At 34.8% G+C, this 14,663-nt stretch overlaps 1 protein-coding gene across 3 annotated transcripts in view; it reads right to left on the reverse strand.

Moving 5' to 3' along the window:
• The window catches only part of FNDC3A (fibronectin type III domain containing 3A), a 178,523-nt gene that overhangs the window by 109,752 nt on the left and 54,108 nt on the right, over positions 1-14,663 (reverse strand). For all 3 annotated transcript variants that reach the window (XM_059378318.1, XM_059378317.1, XM_059378319.1), the window contains exon 3: positions 11,784-11,859. In XM_059378318.1, the coding sequence (XP_059234301.1) occupies positions 11,784-11,859 (76 nt within the window). The remainder of the gene's footprint in view (positions 1-11,783; positions 11,860-14,663) is intronic.

Below are 14,663 nucleotides of genomic sequence, written 5' to 3' on the forward strand. Positions count from 1 at the left end.
CCCGGCCCCTCCCCCCGGGGTCTATCTTCCCGTCGCTTTGGATTCACTTCTCCGCCGGTCCTACCTTTCAGAAAGTGGTTGATTTTCTGTTTCCAGAATTGCTGTTCTTCTTCTCTTCGATCTGCCGATGGATTTTCAGGTGTTTGCAATCTTTAGATAAGCTATCTAGCTGATCTCCGGCTAGCTGAAGTAGTCTCAGCTTGCTACTTTTCCGCCATCTTGACTCCTCCCCGAAAATTTTTCTTATCATGTTATGGATGTAGTACTCCATGATTCATTGTTTGCGTATAACATCTAGTGCTCCATGCAATATGTGCCCTCCTTAACACCCATCACCGGGCTAACCCATACTCCAGCTCCCCCTCTCCTCTAAATGAAAATTTGATTCTAATAAAAATCCAATCATATTATGATCTAGGGAGAAGCAAGTATTTGAGAAATTAAGACAGCAAAATTTCTCTTCTATAGAAAGTATATCTAATTTTCTATTACCTAGATGGTCATTTAATTTTAAAAACCAATAACCTCTCCCTCATGAAAACAGGTTACCATTTTCTTTTACTTAGACATACTGACCTTACAACCATTTATATATTAAAAGGTAGATTTAAAAATCAAACTGTTTTTAAACAGAAACTGTTCTAGATATGTTGTTCTGAAGAATTTAAAATCCACTTGATCCTTTAGCTCTTCTACTTCTGACTCAAGCATTCATTTTTTGTTCTTGCCTTTAAAATTGTCTAATCTTTCTATCTATCTATCTATCTATCTATATACTTTCTATACTTTCCATCTTTTTTTTTTTTTAATCATCTTCATTTTCCACCTCATAACCTACCTTTAATAAGTGGCTTCTTTCCTAAATGGAAAACCAGGGTCACCTGAAGAAGAGAACTACACCCAAAATGAACATTTTACATCCATATTTCTGTATATTTAAAAAATACCATTTTGTGAGACCAGTTCAGAGAAGGCATAGATCCTGACAGGTCCAGTTTAGTCACTAACCAATACAAAAAATACCGGAATGCAACAGGTTTATAAACACTTACCAAAAAGTTAATACAAGCTATTTTTATTTCCAGGTCTTAACTTCCTTTTGTCATTACTCATTAAAACATTTTTAATCAAGATTTTGTCACTTATTTTAACAGAACTCACTAATCTGGTTTAGATTTTCTACTTCCAGAAGAATAACTATAACAGTGATATTTTATTCATTAGGAACATAAACAACTGAGGACAACTGAATTTGCCTATATTTTTATGTTGCAATTTTCTCTTAACTAATTCATATATAATAAGGTTTCTCTCAAAAAATAGCACTTAATAGGTTTTAGGGACAACCTGGGACTATTACACAATGTATGCAGGATGAGTCATAGTCATTCACTTAACCTAAAATGGGCTGAATTTATGAATGGATGATCTGTCATGATTCATTTTCACAAACAAGACTCATTAATGTTTCAAAACTAGTATTTTAAGCCTCTCTACTAGAACTGATGTTTTTTCATCCTGGGGGAGGAATTATAAAGGGCAAAGTCTTTAACATAATAATATGATTTTCCACCAATATGAAAAATAGTCACCTATGCTTTAAAGCATTTTCTAAAGATGGTTAAGATATTTTTAAAAAAATTTTAAAAAAGATTTTATTTATTTATTTGACAGACAAGAGACCACAAGTAGGCAGAGAGGCAGGCAGAGAGAGAGAGGGAAGCAGGCTCCCCGCTGAGCAAAGAGTCTAATGCGGAGCTTGATCCCAGGACTCTGGGATCAAGACCTGGGCGAAGGCAGAGGCTTAACCCACTGAGCCACCCAAGCACCCTGGTGGCTAAGATTTTCTAAGTAATACAGAAAAGACTTAACTTTTCCATGGTTTAGTCTGGTGTACTGTAAAATAATGCCTACTCATATAGGAACAAGAATCTACTACACATGGGGGGTCGCTTGGGTGGCTAAGGTCATGGTCTCAGGGTCCTGAAATCTAGCCCCACATCGGGCTCCTGCTCATCAGGGAGTCTACTTCTCCCTGTTCCCCTCCCTCTGTGAGATCTCTTTCATAAACAAATAAATAAAATATTAAAATAGAAAGAATCTACTACATACGGTTTTTACTTGAGTTATTTATAATTTACATAGAACCTAAAGAACTTGGTTAAGTTCAGTCAGATCTGTTTTGATGGAAAGTCAGTGGGCCAAAGATAATCAGTGGTCTTATTAAAAAACAAAAAACAAAAAACCTCTTAGGCTACTGATCTCCCTATTATCAAAATATATTTAAAATATGGCATAATAGCAGAGTTAAAAATACCTAAAAACTTGAAGCTGATGGAAATTTATTACATCAAATTTGCACTTTTCAAAAAAAAAAATTTTGCACTTGCCCACCCTTATTTCCCATATGTGCAAAATAATGATCAGAATTTAAGTGATCCATGCAAATCTACAGAATCATAAAATTTCAAACCTGGGAAGAACCTTAAAAGGCATCAACTCCATCCATTCAATAGAAATTAAACCTCCTCTCTAATAGCATCATCAAGTGAAGAGCCAGCATATGCATTACCAGCTACAAAGATGGATGGGAACTCATCACTCCTGAGCCTTTTTGATAGTTCTATTTATTACAAAGTTCTTCCTCATACTGAGCTAAATCTGTTTTCCTTTAACTCCCACCCCAATGTTCCTAGAACTCAGGTTCATTTACTCCCAGACCTCTGCCTTTTACAATGCACCATTAATTGATTCACATACCTTGTTATTTCTTTGAAGTTCTGTTATTGTGACTTGGGGACGAAAAGTTATAGGAACAGTATTCCATGATGCTAATTATAGTAACTGTACCACAATATCTAAAACAATAGACATTTAACTTCTAATAAAATGCAGAGTTATTTTTAAATATCATATGCCTGACATATCTAACGAGTCATGGGGGCTGAGATACAGTATATACACATGTCTTGGGGATTCTAGGATATCACAGCAGATCAACTAGGACTCCTATTTGCAGGACAACTCCATCTTTCTCTTTCCTCCCCCACAAAGCCCAAAGCCCATCCTGAGAGATGGTCCTTGGGCTTTGATTAGATCTGATAGACATAAGGGATTCAGACAAGAACATGAAGAACAAGGCCAGGCACTCCAACTTTTAGAGGGCAGAGAACTGACTCTTAGGTAACAGAGTTGGGATGAACAGGATACAGGGCTTATACGTATTTAATAAAATACTATATTTATTAAAGACCTCAAAAATCATCTGAATCAGTTCAGGAGACTTGCTAAAAAATGCTTTGTAAAGGAGACACAAATATGAAAGAGAAGACTAACTGCAAGGAAGATAGATACTTGGTTATGCTTACCATGATTCCAGAACACACAGAGGAGGACAAAGTGGTACTTACTGTTTCAGACTAACCTTACCTTAACTTCAAAACCCCCCATAATGGCAGGAAGAGTCAGAATGAGGGGCATAAGGAGACAGGGTGAAAACGGAAAAGCAGTGATGAACAGCAGCAACATGACGAGAAGAAAAAGGGTAACAAAAGTGTCAATAATAACTGCCCCAGGGGCAACAGTGCTAATCATTTCTTGAATGAGGTGATAGTAAAAGAAACAAGAGTCAAATAAATCCCCACTGGAGTTTCCCATGCAGAATGGAAAGCAACACCAGCAACAACATGGTGAGAAAACATCAGTAACTGCTGAGAAGCTCACAGCCACTTGGAAGCAAAAAGGAAAACAGGTGGACTTGGAGGAGGAGCCTGGTGTGATATACTAACTCTAGTTGGTGAAGGGGCTCCAAATCAACACACTCTGAGGCTGTTACGTTACTGGCTTCCCTATGTAAGGTGAGATACGAGAAAGTAAAGGTTAATACTTTTCAACAAAATTGAATTCACCTTGACACTTTTTCTACACATAGAATCAGATCATGATAAGCAGAAATCCAGGATGGTAAAAATGATCAGATTCCCAGCATTATCTTTGATTCACTATTTACATATTTAAGTTAAGATGTCTATGTTACCCTACAATCTTAACTGGTATTCATATTGAAGACCAGTTCAATATGAACTAGTAATCATACATACCTAAGTATTAAAGTATATTTTTAGTATATAGTAGGTTGGAAGGCAAACAAGTATACCAATATACTTAAAAATATTTTAACAGTTAATTTCAATAAATATTGACAGCATGCCTAATAACTTAAAGGCATTATTTTAGTACAGAGCATCAGAAATGAAGAAGAGACAATTTCTATTAAGGAAACCAAATAGAAGAAAACTAATAATCCCTGAACACTTGAGTTAAGTAAGGTTTTATGTACCGAGACAAAGACAGCATCATTGTTCCTGTCCCTATAAAATTAAGGTTAGTTAAAGTATCTTTTTCAAGTGTTTATTTCATTAGGAATGAGGATTAATAAATTAACTAGTTGCGATCTTGTTCATAGGTCTGTTCTGAGCAATGACCATTCATTAGCTCAACCACTATGAAATATGCTCATGCACAGATATAATTGTTAAATTGAAGACTCTCCGCCAAGTGTACTCATTCCCAGAATAAACAAAAGCGATCTCAGTTTGATTAACAAGTAATTTTGGAATCAACAAATCTTTAGTTAGAATACATATTGGAGTTTAACTAATCAATCTTTTCTGTGCAACACTTTCATAATGCCACTCAACCAGTGCATGAGCACATACAGTGATGGGACTCAGGTATAATAAAGTAATGACTCCATTTTTATAGAGCCATATTGTTCAACAGTTCCCTGTCAAAATTTGCTTCCCTGCAACTCTTACATGTTAGTCTAAATTTTGCCCTCTAAAGGGTTGAAGAACAATGTCTTCAAGTCGCAGCTCTCTTCTAGGTTAAACGTTCTTCAAGTATTAATAGTCTTTTACAAGAATAATTTCTTGACTCTATGCTATCCTATTTCCCTCCCAGGTTCAATCTCTGTCAATACTTCTTTCAAATATGTTAAAAGGATACCATCTAACCAGAGTAATATGCCATCCAAAGATAATGCCGGGAATCTGACCATTTTACCATTTAGCATTTCTGCTTCTTATGATCTGATTCCTATGTGTAGAAAAAATGTCAAGGTGAATTCAATGCTATTTTGAACTTACATTTTTGTTTTTGCAGTCTAAGTCTTCTTGTACTTTCTCTGCCCCAGAACCAGAGTCAGGAATATCTGGTTTTTCTGACTCCATTGCCACGAGGAACTCTGACTAATACACATCTGCACATTGCTGGTGCAGCCAAATTTCAAAAGAGTCCAAATGTAAAACTTTGTATTTATTCCTATTACATTTTATCCTATTGGTTTTGACCTATCGTTTCAATATATTCTGATCTCTTGAGCTTGATATTTATTGTTATTAGTTGTTCTTGGTAACTTTCTGACACCTGAAAATCTTATAAACATGCCATTTACTCTGTCAAAACTATTGATTAAAGAAAGACAGGATTACCTCAGTGGCTCAGTGAATTAAGCATCCATCTTTGGCCCAGGTCATGATCCCGGGGTCTCGGAGTGGAGCCCTGAGTCAGGCTCCCTGCTTGGTGGGGAGTCTGCTTCTTCCTCTCCCTCTGCCCCTCCCCCTGCTTGTTCTCTCTCTAATAAATAAAATCTTAAAAAAAGGACTTCTAAAAAAAAGGAAGGAAGGTCAGTCAAAGAGAGCCCTAGACAATACAACATAAGACAAAGCTTTAGACTGGCAATGGGCCAGTAACCAAATTTCATTTCATCATAATGACAGATAAGATATAGAAGATATATAAGAAAGTCTGTCAAATAAGTTCTAGGAAATAGCTCCAGCTTACATACTTCTTTTACTGAATACTGAATGAATGAATGGATGAAGAACATAAGGTCTTCACTGTTGTTGAAATGTAACTGTGAAAGCAATGTTGCAAAATATATCATTAAAATGTACATCTAGGTAATTCATGATCAGCATAATTAGGGGTTATATGTCTGATGCAGGTCTTGGGTTCTATCACTACACAGATATAAACCATGTCCAAAAAGGCATAACTTAATAATAATCTCTATGATTAATTATGTTCCAAATTCTACATGATGGATATACACACACACAAACACGCACCCAACCCATATTTACAACAAACAAATGTAAGACAGGACGTAAAAATAATCACTAATTGCTTACTATAACCTGACTGATAGAAGAATACATGATAGAGCTAGAACTCAAATGCAAGTACCATGTGCTTAACTACTCTTCTATTAGGTTAATGAAATTAAAGAATCATCAATATCACTGCTTATCTTCCTAAAGTATATAATTTGAAGAGGGTAAGTCATATAAAAACTATTTAGGCACAGCTGGTCTGTATATTCTTTTTGCTTTTTTTGTAATTCTTTAGCATACAGTAGCATGGAATAACACCAAAGTAGAAGTTCCGTAACAGTGCAAAACCACTAGACATTTAATTAAAAAGTTCTTAATCTCTAGTCCTATTTAATCTCTAGTCCTATTTATTCTTTTTGAGGAATCATGAAAGAAAAAAAAGTGAGCCATACCTGTCTTTCAGGAAGGGGTGTTTTTAGAGCAAAGTGTTTGTCAATATATATTCCATTTGCTTGACATGTAGAAAATCGCCAAGAAACATTAGTTTTTTTCTCTTCCTCATTCCACTTAATTACTCTCTATGTGCAGAGTGCTATGCAAAGCACCAGAGCTACAAACATATGTAAAACATAATTTCTGTCCTCATTTATTTCTGTATTGGCATCCAGAAGTAGATGAGGAGAGAAACTGGAAGAAAAAAAAAAAAAAAGGCCTTTTCTGCAAACAATTCATAGAATAGATGATGTCTGATGGATAGATACCATTTACCACCATTAAAAGCCAGCTATAAAATAGGGATCTTCAAAGAGTTTACTATATATTCTCTATGAAGTATGCTTCCCAGTAAACCAAATTCGGAAACCTTGCCTAATTCTCTATTCTTCATACTTCTCCACAAAAAAAACCAAACAAACTAAGAAGAGCAGTCTTTAGCACATATTACAGAGATTTATTAATACTAAACCTGAAAATTTAGGCATTCAATACATTTTTACTATCCAATATATAATTACCAGGCAAGGATGAATTAATTTTCATAATATCTATCATCATACAAAACAATCTGTTGAAATGCTATTAAAGCACTTCATGAAGAAAACATAAAAACATCAAATTGCTAAAACAGTGTCAAAATACCTTTCAAAAGAAAAAAGATTCAAGATTATACTCTGATTTCAAAAGAAATAATGTATTTGTACTGAAAGCAATAATGGCTAAGAATGGCAAAAATGACATATGGGTCAGAATCAAACAGTATAAATAAACCTAACCAATGAGGAGAATGGCAACTGGAAAGCTGTAAAAGGCAGGAAACTACACTTTTAGATATTTAAGAGTGGTGTAGGATCTAAAAGGACATGATATAACATAAAGAGTAAAAGAAAGACAAGACATTAGACCCTGGATAAGACTCAGAATAAATGTCAAGGAACAATAAAAAATGATCAAATCCAATGAACAAAGTATAATCTTTTCACTATACATATGAAACACATTTTGAAAAACAAATATTGAAGAGTCCTGTTTCTGGCTCCTGACCATTTATTTCCTTCTTTTTTCTTTTTTAGGGGTGAAAGGAAGAGAGAGAAGCTCAGTACTGCATTTAGAAGAATATCTGTTCCATTTTATTGGAAGGAAGACACTGCCAATCTTCTCATTTTTTAAATTTTTTTATTATGTTCAGTTAGTCAGCATATAGTACATCATAAAGACATCGCCAATCATTCCAAACTGTGAACTAGATGTTAACTCTCCAACAGAATCTCCTTCGATGGCTCTTCCTCACCTTTGCAATAAAGTTAAAGTTCTTCATATGGCAGTCAAGCCATTTCAAGATATGTCTACATTTTCAGATTCATCTACATCTATATCCCTTTTATACAACTTTTTAAGAACTTCTGATCTCTTTGCAGTTATTCAAAAAAGTCAAGCTATTCTTTCCTTCTGTTGCTTTTGTATATGTTTCCTGTCTAAAATGCTTCTTTGAGATCCTTTTGATTATTTGCTATTGTCCTTAAAGCCAGGTCACAAATCAATTTCTCCTTGACAGATTTTCTTTCTATCACTCTGCATCACAGTAATCCTCCTATGCTTCCACAACACCCTGTGCATGCCTCTTGTTCTTTTTATACTGTAATACAATTGTTAATTTTCCTCCTTTCTTCCCTACTACTTTGTGTTCTTGAACAGCAGGAATAGTATCTTAGTTTTCTTTGAATTTCCAACAGCTGGCAGAGTATACCTTAGGAGAAACTTAGTAAATTCAAGGAGAAAAGCATTTAACAATTTCTCTCCAGTATGTATGCTGTAGTAGAAAAAGTATTATATCGAGCTCCGCCCATAACTAGCTATAACTCACAAATTATGACTTCCAATAAAATAAGGGGATTAATTATCTAGATCTCTAAAGTTCCCTGTGATTTGTTAACCTAGTAGTTGTAGCTGACTAAAAAAATTCTTTTTTTAAAGATTTTATTTATTTATCAGAGAGAGAGAGGGGAGAGAGCGAGCACAGGCAGACAGAATGGCAGGCAGAGGCAGAGGGAGAAGCAGGCTCCCCGCCGAGCAAGGATCCCGATGTGGGACTCGATCCCAGGATGCTGGGATCATGACCTGAGCCGAAGGCAGCTGCTTAACCAACTGAGCCACCCAGTCGTCCCTGTTTTATAAATTCTTGACAGATAATAAAAATACTTTAAAAAAGAACAGTCTTTAATGCAAATGTTTACTAATTTACACTGGATTTATCTCAGTTTTCAGGTTTTACTACTGAGGTTTTCTTTATTGGTCTAGTGGCTGTGAAGAGAAAAGTTTTCCTAACTTGATAGCCTTAGAGCCAAGGATCCTATTTTACTCTGAGCTTCACTGGCATATGATTTTCCTCCCTTAAGACTTTCTCTTTGTTATCTGTTGCCTCTGCTTCTATTTCTCCTTAACTTTTACTTAACTCTAGAACTAGTTCAGGAAGATGTCTGCCACATAACAGAAACTAGTGATAGCAAAGGGGAAGAAAAGAAGATGAACTCGGAAAGTCATTAGTCTTTTCTCATCCTGTCTTCTCTTGCTTGGAGTAAGGGCACACCGGTCTTAATAAAAACTTTACCCCAGTCCCTTGTTTACTACTACTCCTTCTACCTTCATCCTGTCTTTTAGTTAAAAACAAAAACAAAAACAAAAAACAAAAAGGAGAGGGCTTTTTACTTTTTTTCAGGTTCTCCTTATCCTATCCTGTGTTTTTAAAAACTCGGCCTAGTAATTTTAAAACGTCTCCACTCTTCTACTCTGTCATTCAAAAAAAGGAGTCTCCCTTTTCCTACAGAAGCAGAGAAATGTGTCCCTGCCTAAAAATATCTTCACATGGTAGTCAGTTCCTACTATTAAGAAATTGTTAGTACTACTGGCACATTATAAATTAAATAGTCTTTTTAAAAAATCCTGACTGAAGGGGTTATTACCACATAAAAATCAGATTACTCTATTTTATAAGGGAGGAGATTCACAAATTACAGTTACAAATTAACTTTTATTTATTTTTTCAGTGTTCCAAGATTCATTGTTTATGCACCACACCCATGCTCCATGCAAACGTGCCCTCCTTAATACCCACCACCAGGCTCACCTAACCTCCACCCCCTCCTTCCAAAACCTTGTTTGTTTCTCAAGAGTCCATAGTCTCTCACAAATTAACTTTTAAAATAGAAATTATTTAAAATTCAAAGTCTGGTTATCCAACTGCAATTAATGTTTTTTGTATTTTAAGTCACACTATAGCAGTAATGAGGATCTTCATTTGCACATGTATTTGAGAAGACCAATTTTATACTAGTTAAAAGGCTTCTATCATAAACATTTTTTTAAAAACAATTTTAAGTAATATATAAATAAACCGAAGATGTGTGCTCTATTAGAAACGTACATTCTAAGCGTTATCCAATATGAAAATGGAATTAATTTATAAAAGCCTAATTGACAAGTAAGGACAGGCAAAGTTCATCACATTGATATAAATTATACTACCTGGTTTCTTTTAAGCTCATAATATTTGTGTGTGAAGTTACCCTAACTGATACACAGATTTAAGTTGACTTAGAGAATAGAAGGCATGAAAGATTTGGGTAGCAGGCTAAAAATCTTAATTTTAATTACTGAGCTAATTACTTCTCTGGAAAGAGTAAAGTCTTTCTTCTTTGATAAAATAGATTAGATTGTGCCAGTAAGATGAAGGGGTACCATAAATTTTGGTTTACCTGGGACAATCTTGGCTGATAAGTTGTTTTGTAATAGTTGCCAGGGTCCTCCTACACTCTCAGAAGTATCAGTTTGGATGAGAAAGCACCTGGTCAACCTACTTATCATGCTCCTTTCAAATTAAAACAATAACTAGTTAGGCATCCAATATGTAGAAGGCCAAATACTGAAGGGAATACAAAGAAATGTAAGAAATGGTATTTGCCCTCAAAGTGTTTAGGACTTAGTTGGAGAAACTGAATAAATATTTCAAGTTAAACACACAAAATTTAAATGGCTTAAAAGATATAACTGGAACAAATATTATAAGGAAGTATGTAGTTACTTGTTAAATGAATGACACAATAATTAGTTAAGGGTTTCACAAGAGATCAGTCACTTTCTATTAAACAACACCGCAACATCCCTTATACCATTTACTGAATGCCTTGTATGTACTAGATGTGGTTTAGAGTGCCTTACATGCATGTTAGTTAACCCTTACAATCCTAAGAGGTGTGATATTATTCACAAGAAAGGGAATTTTACTGATGAGAAATGTACCTCTTAGAGGTTAAATGGCAGAGTTGGGATTTGAATCCAGGTTCTCTAATAGGAAAGTCAGTGATTATCTTTTTACTGCTCTTCTCTTTACATAGGGTGGTGGTTCTCAACTGTGGGAGCTTTTTCCCCCAGGGATATATACGGTAATACCTGGAAACATTTTTGTTCATCATAACTGCCGTGTGGGGGGGATGGCTAGTGACTTTACAAAAACTTTTTTACAGATAAGATCTGAACTCAGTCTTGAAGCCTTGGTAGGATTTGGATAGGCTGGGGATGGCAGAGGTAAGGACAGATTACAGATAAGAATAGTACAGAAAGTACAAAAAAGATTCTAGAAGATAATGAATAAGCCAACTTAGCAAGATAAAGGGACACGATATTAAAGGAAAAGTGAAAGCAAGACAAGAAAGATGCAATAATTTTCTTTTTTTTTAAAAAAAGATTTTATTCATTTATTTCACAGAGATCACACACAGGTAGGCAGAGAGAAAGAGGGGGAAGCAGGCTCCCTACCGAGCAGAGAGCCCAATGCGGGGCTGGATCCCTGGACCCTGAGATCATGTCCTGAGCCGAAGGCAGAGGTTTTAACCCACTGAGCCACCAGGTGCCCCAAGAAGCAATAATATTCTTAAAAGACAGAGGAGACTGAACTGAATTCACTGAAGATTTTTGAGATGGGGAATGTATGATTAATCAAGAAACCAGGGAAAAGAGACTAACAAGGATGCTACTAGACTAAGTCATAAGGAATTCAGAGTCTCTGCATTGGTGTGGCAGAAGTCATGAGAAAGAAAGGAAGAAACCAAAAGTGTGTAAACTTTTATGTACCATAAATTTTTGTCATCTCAAAGGATAACAAATTACCATTCTTACCTGTAATGCACTGAAACTGTCCATCTTCTCTTCTTATTGTAAATGCTTCCCCTGGGTTAACTTGTACCAGAATGACCTTAAAATTAGAGAAAGAAATATTAAAACAAACAAACAAAAGAAAAATAACAGAAGAAACAATAATCAAAATAGGGAACATCAGTATAACAAAATACTAAATATTTCTAGAATATGTGAGCTATTTAACCTTAATGGGAAGGAAAATGGGATTACAGTTTACACATTTGTTAAAAAAGTATTACTTCACTTTCCTGGAGGTCAGACTTAAGCAAAAAAAGGAAGGGAATAAAAAAAATACAGCAGCACACTTTTATTGGAAAGTTAATAAACTTCACTCTGAAACAAAGAGGGAGTCAAACAATATTTGGCAGATTTATGCTTAGTTCATTAGTTGCTAAGTATTTCATTTTTTTAAGATTAAGTATAAATTGATAAGAAGAGCTTGAGATGAGCATACCTGAATTAGTAGGACATTTCAAATTATATCTGGGAATATGTTAAATTAATCCCACCTTTTTTTTTTTTTTTTAAGATTTTATTTATTTATTTGAGGAAGAGACAGTGAGAGAGAGCATGAGTGAGGAGAAGGTCAGAGGGAGAAGCAGACTCCCCGTGGAGCTGGGAGCCCGACACAGGACCCGATCCCGGGACTCCGGGATCATGACCTGAGCCAAAGGCAGTCGTCCAAAAAACTGAGCCACCCAGGCGTCTCTAATCCCTTTTAAGTAGTTTTCATTATATAGATTATACATTCTAATTTTATGACATCTAAAAATCAGAAGACTGGAAAAAAAATCCGAAGTCCTTCTATACTATAATAAATTCTGTTAATTTTTAATAAATTTCTTAGTCTTGTTCCCTATGTATAGGCTTAATTTTGCCCCTTAAAAAATATAAATAATATTACTTATATACATTTACATATATATTATTTTTTATATATTATATCTATATATTGTACTTATTTATATATTACATATATTATATATAATATATATTTATACATATAAGTGAAGTATATTATATATATTATATATACTTATATATACACAGCAAAGTATATATAATATATAAATATATATTTATATAATATAATATATTTATATATATTTTAAGGGGCATATATATATTATAATAATATATATTGGAGATTTTACATTATATATAAAATCTCCAATTCGGTATCTTTCAAAGTTTAATATTTTTAAAAAGACTTTTCTATGCTACTAATCACTCAAAATACTTCAACAAATGACCATACCATAAACTACTTAACCATTTTCTTAATATAAGGAATTTAGGTAGCTTTCATTTTTTCCATTACTATAAATATCAACACAGAAGGGAACAATTTCTATGTAGTTTCTCTTCTTTAATCCATTACCAGTTAATTTTTTTGAGTGGTGTTTAAGGTCAGGGGGTCTAATTTCATTCTTTTACATGTGAATATCCAATTTTCCCAGCACCATTTATTGAAGAGACTGTCTTTTTGCATTGAGTGCTCTTGTCTCCCTTGTCAAATGTTAGCTGACCATACATGCATTGGTTTGTTTCTGGGCTCTCCATTATCTTCCATTGGTCTAAGTCTCTGTTTTTGTGCAGAACCATACTGTTTTGATTATTATAGCTTTATAATACAGCTTGAAATCAGGAAGTGGTGATGCCTCCCACTTTTATTCTTTTTCAGGATTGTTTTGGATATTCGGGGTTCTTCTGTGGTTCTATATACACTTCTGGAGTTTTTCTACTTCTGTAAAAAATGCCATAGGAATTTTGATAGAGACTGCACTGAATCTTAGGATGGCTTTAGGTAGTATGGATATGTTAATAACATTACTTCTTCCCATCCATGAACATGGGATACCGTTCCATTTATTTGTGTCATCTTAAATTTCTTACACCAATGTTTTATAGTTTTTAGGGTAGAAATCTTTCACCTCCTCGGCTAATATTTCAGGCAAAGATTGAAAGACCCTCACTTCAAGGGAAGTAGGTAAGAAGTAGGGGTAATGGAAAACACAAAAAAAATTGTTAGAAATAATACAAATATATTAATAAAATAAATATAAATAGACTAAGCTTGCATATTAAAAAGAGAGAAAATAAAATTGATTTTAAAAGGTTACAGAGAGGGGCACCTGGGAGGCTCAGTCATTAAGCATCTGCCTTCGGCTAAGGTCATGATCCCAGGGCCCTGGGCCATGACCCCAGCCCGCCTCAGGCTCTCTGCTCAGTGGGAAGCCTGCTTCCCTCTCCCACTCCCTTTGCCTGTGTTCCCTCTCTCACTGTGTCTCGCTCTGTCAAATAAATAAATAAAATCTAAAAAAACAAAGTTACAGATAGGGGTGCCTGGGTGGCTAAGGTTGTGATTGTGGGGTTCTGGGCTCAAGCCCCATGTCCAGCTATCCACTTAGTGAGGAGTATGCTTCTTCCTCTTCCTCTGTCCTTCCCCCACTCCTGTTCATGGTCTCTCTGTCTCTCTCTCAAATGAACAAATAAAATCTTTAAAAAAAAAAAGTTACAGAGAGAAAATGCCAAACCTATTATTTTGATGGTCTATTTCTCAGAACAAGTAGACAGTAATCATCAAGGATATGGAAGGTCTTAACACCACCACCAATAATCTTGGTTTAATAGCCATGTAAAGAATACTGCACCTAATAATTAGAAAATATACATACTGTTTTGAAGCATATATGCAATTGACATGAAAATGGAAAGAATGGCCTATTACTGAGAACATCATAAATCAAGTCTTACAAATCTCAGTTAAATCAGAATCAGTAATATAAAAATATATTTGCAAAATTTAAAGAGCTTCAGTAATTTGTAGGTTAGGGAATCATAACAAAAAACAAAAAA

Source organism: Mustela nigripes, chromosome 15, assembly GCF_022355385.1.
Source record: "Mustela nigripes isolate SB6536 chromosome 15, MUSNIG.SB6536, whole genome shotgun sequence".
Classification (NCBI taxonomy): domain Eukaryota; kingdom Metazoa; phylum Chordata; class Mammalia; order Carnivora; family Mustelidae; genus Mustela; species Mustela nigripes.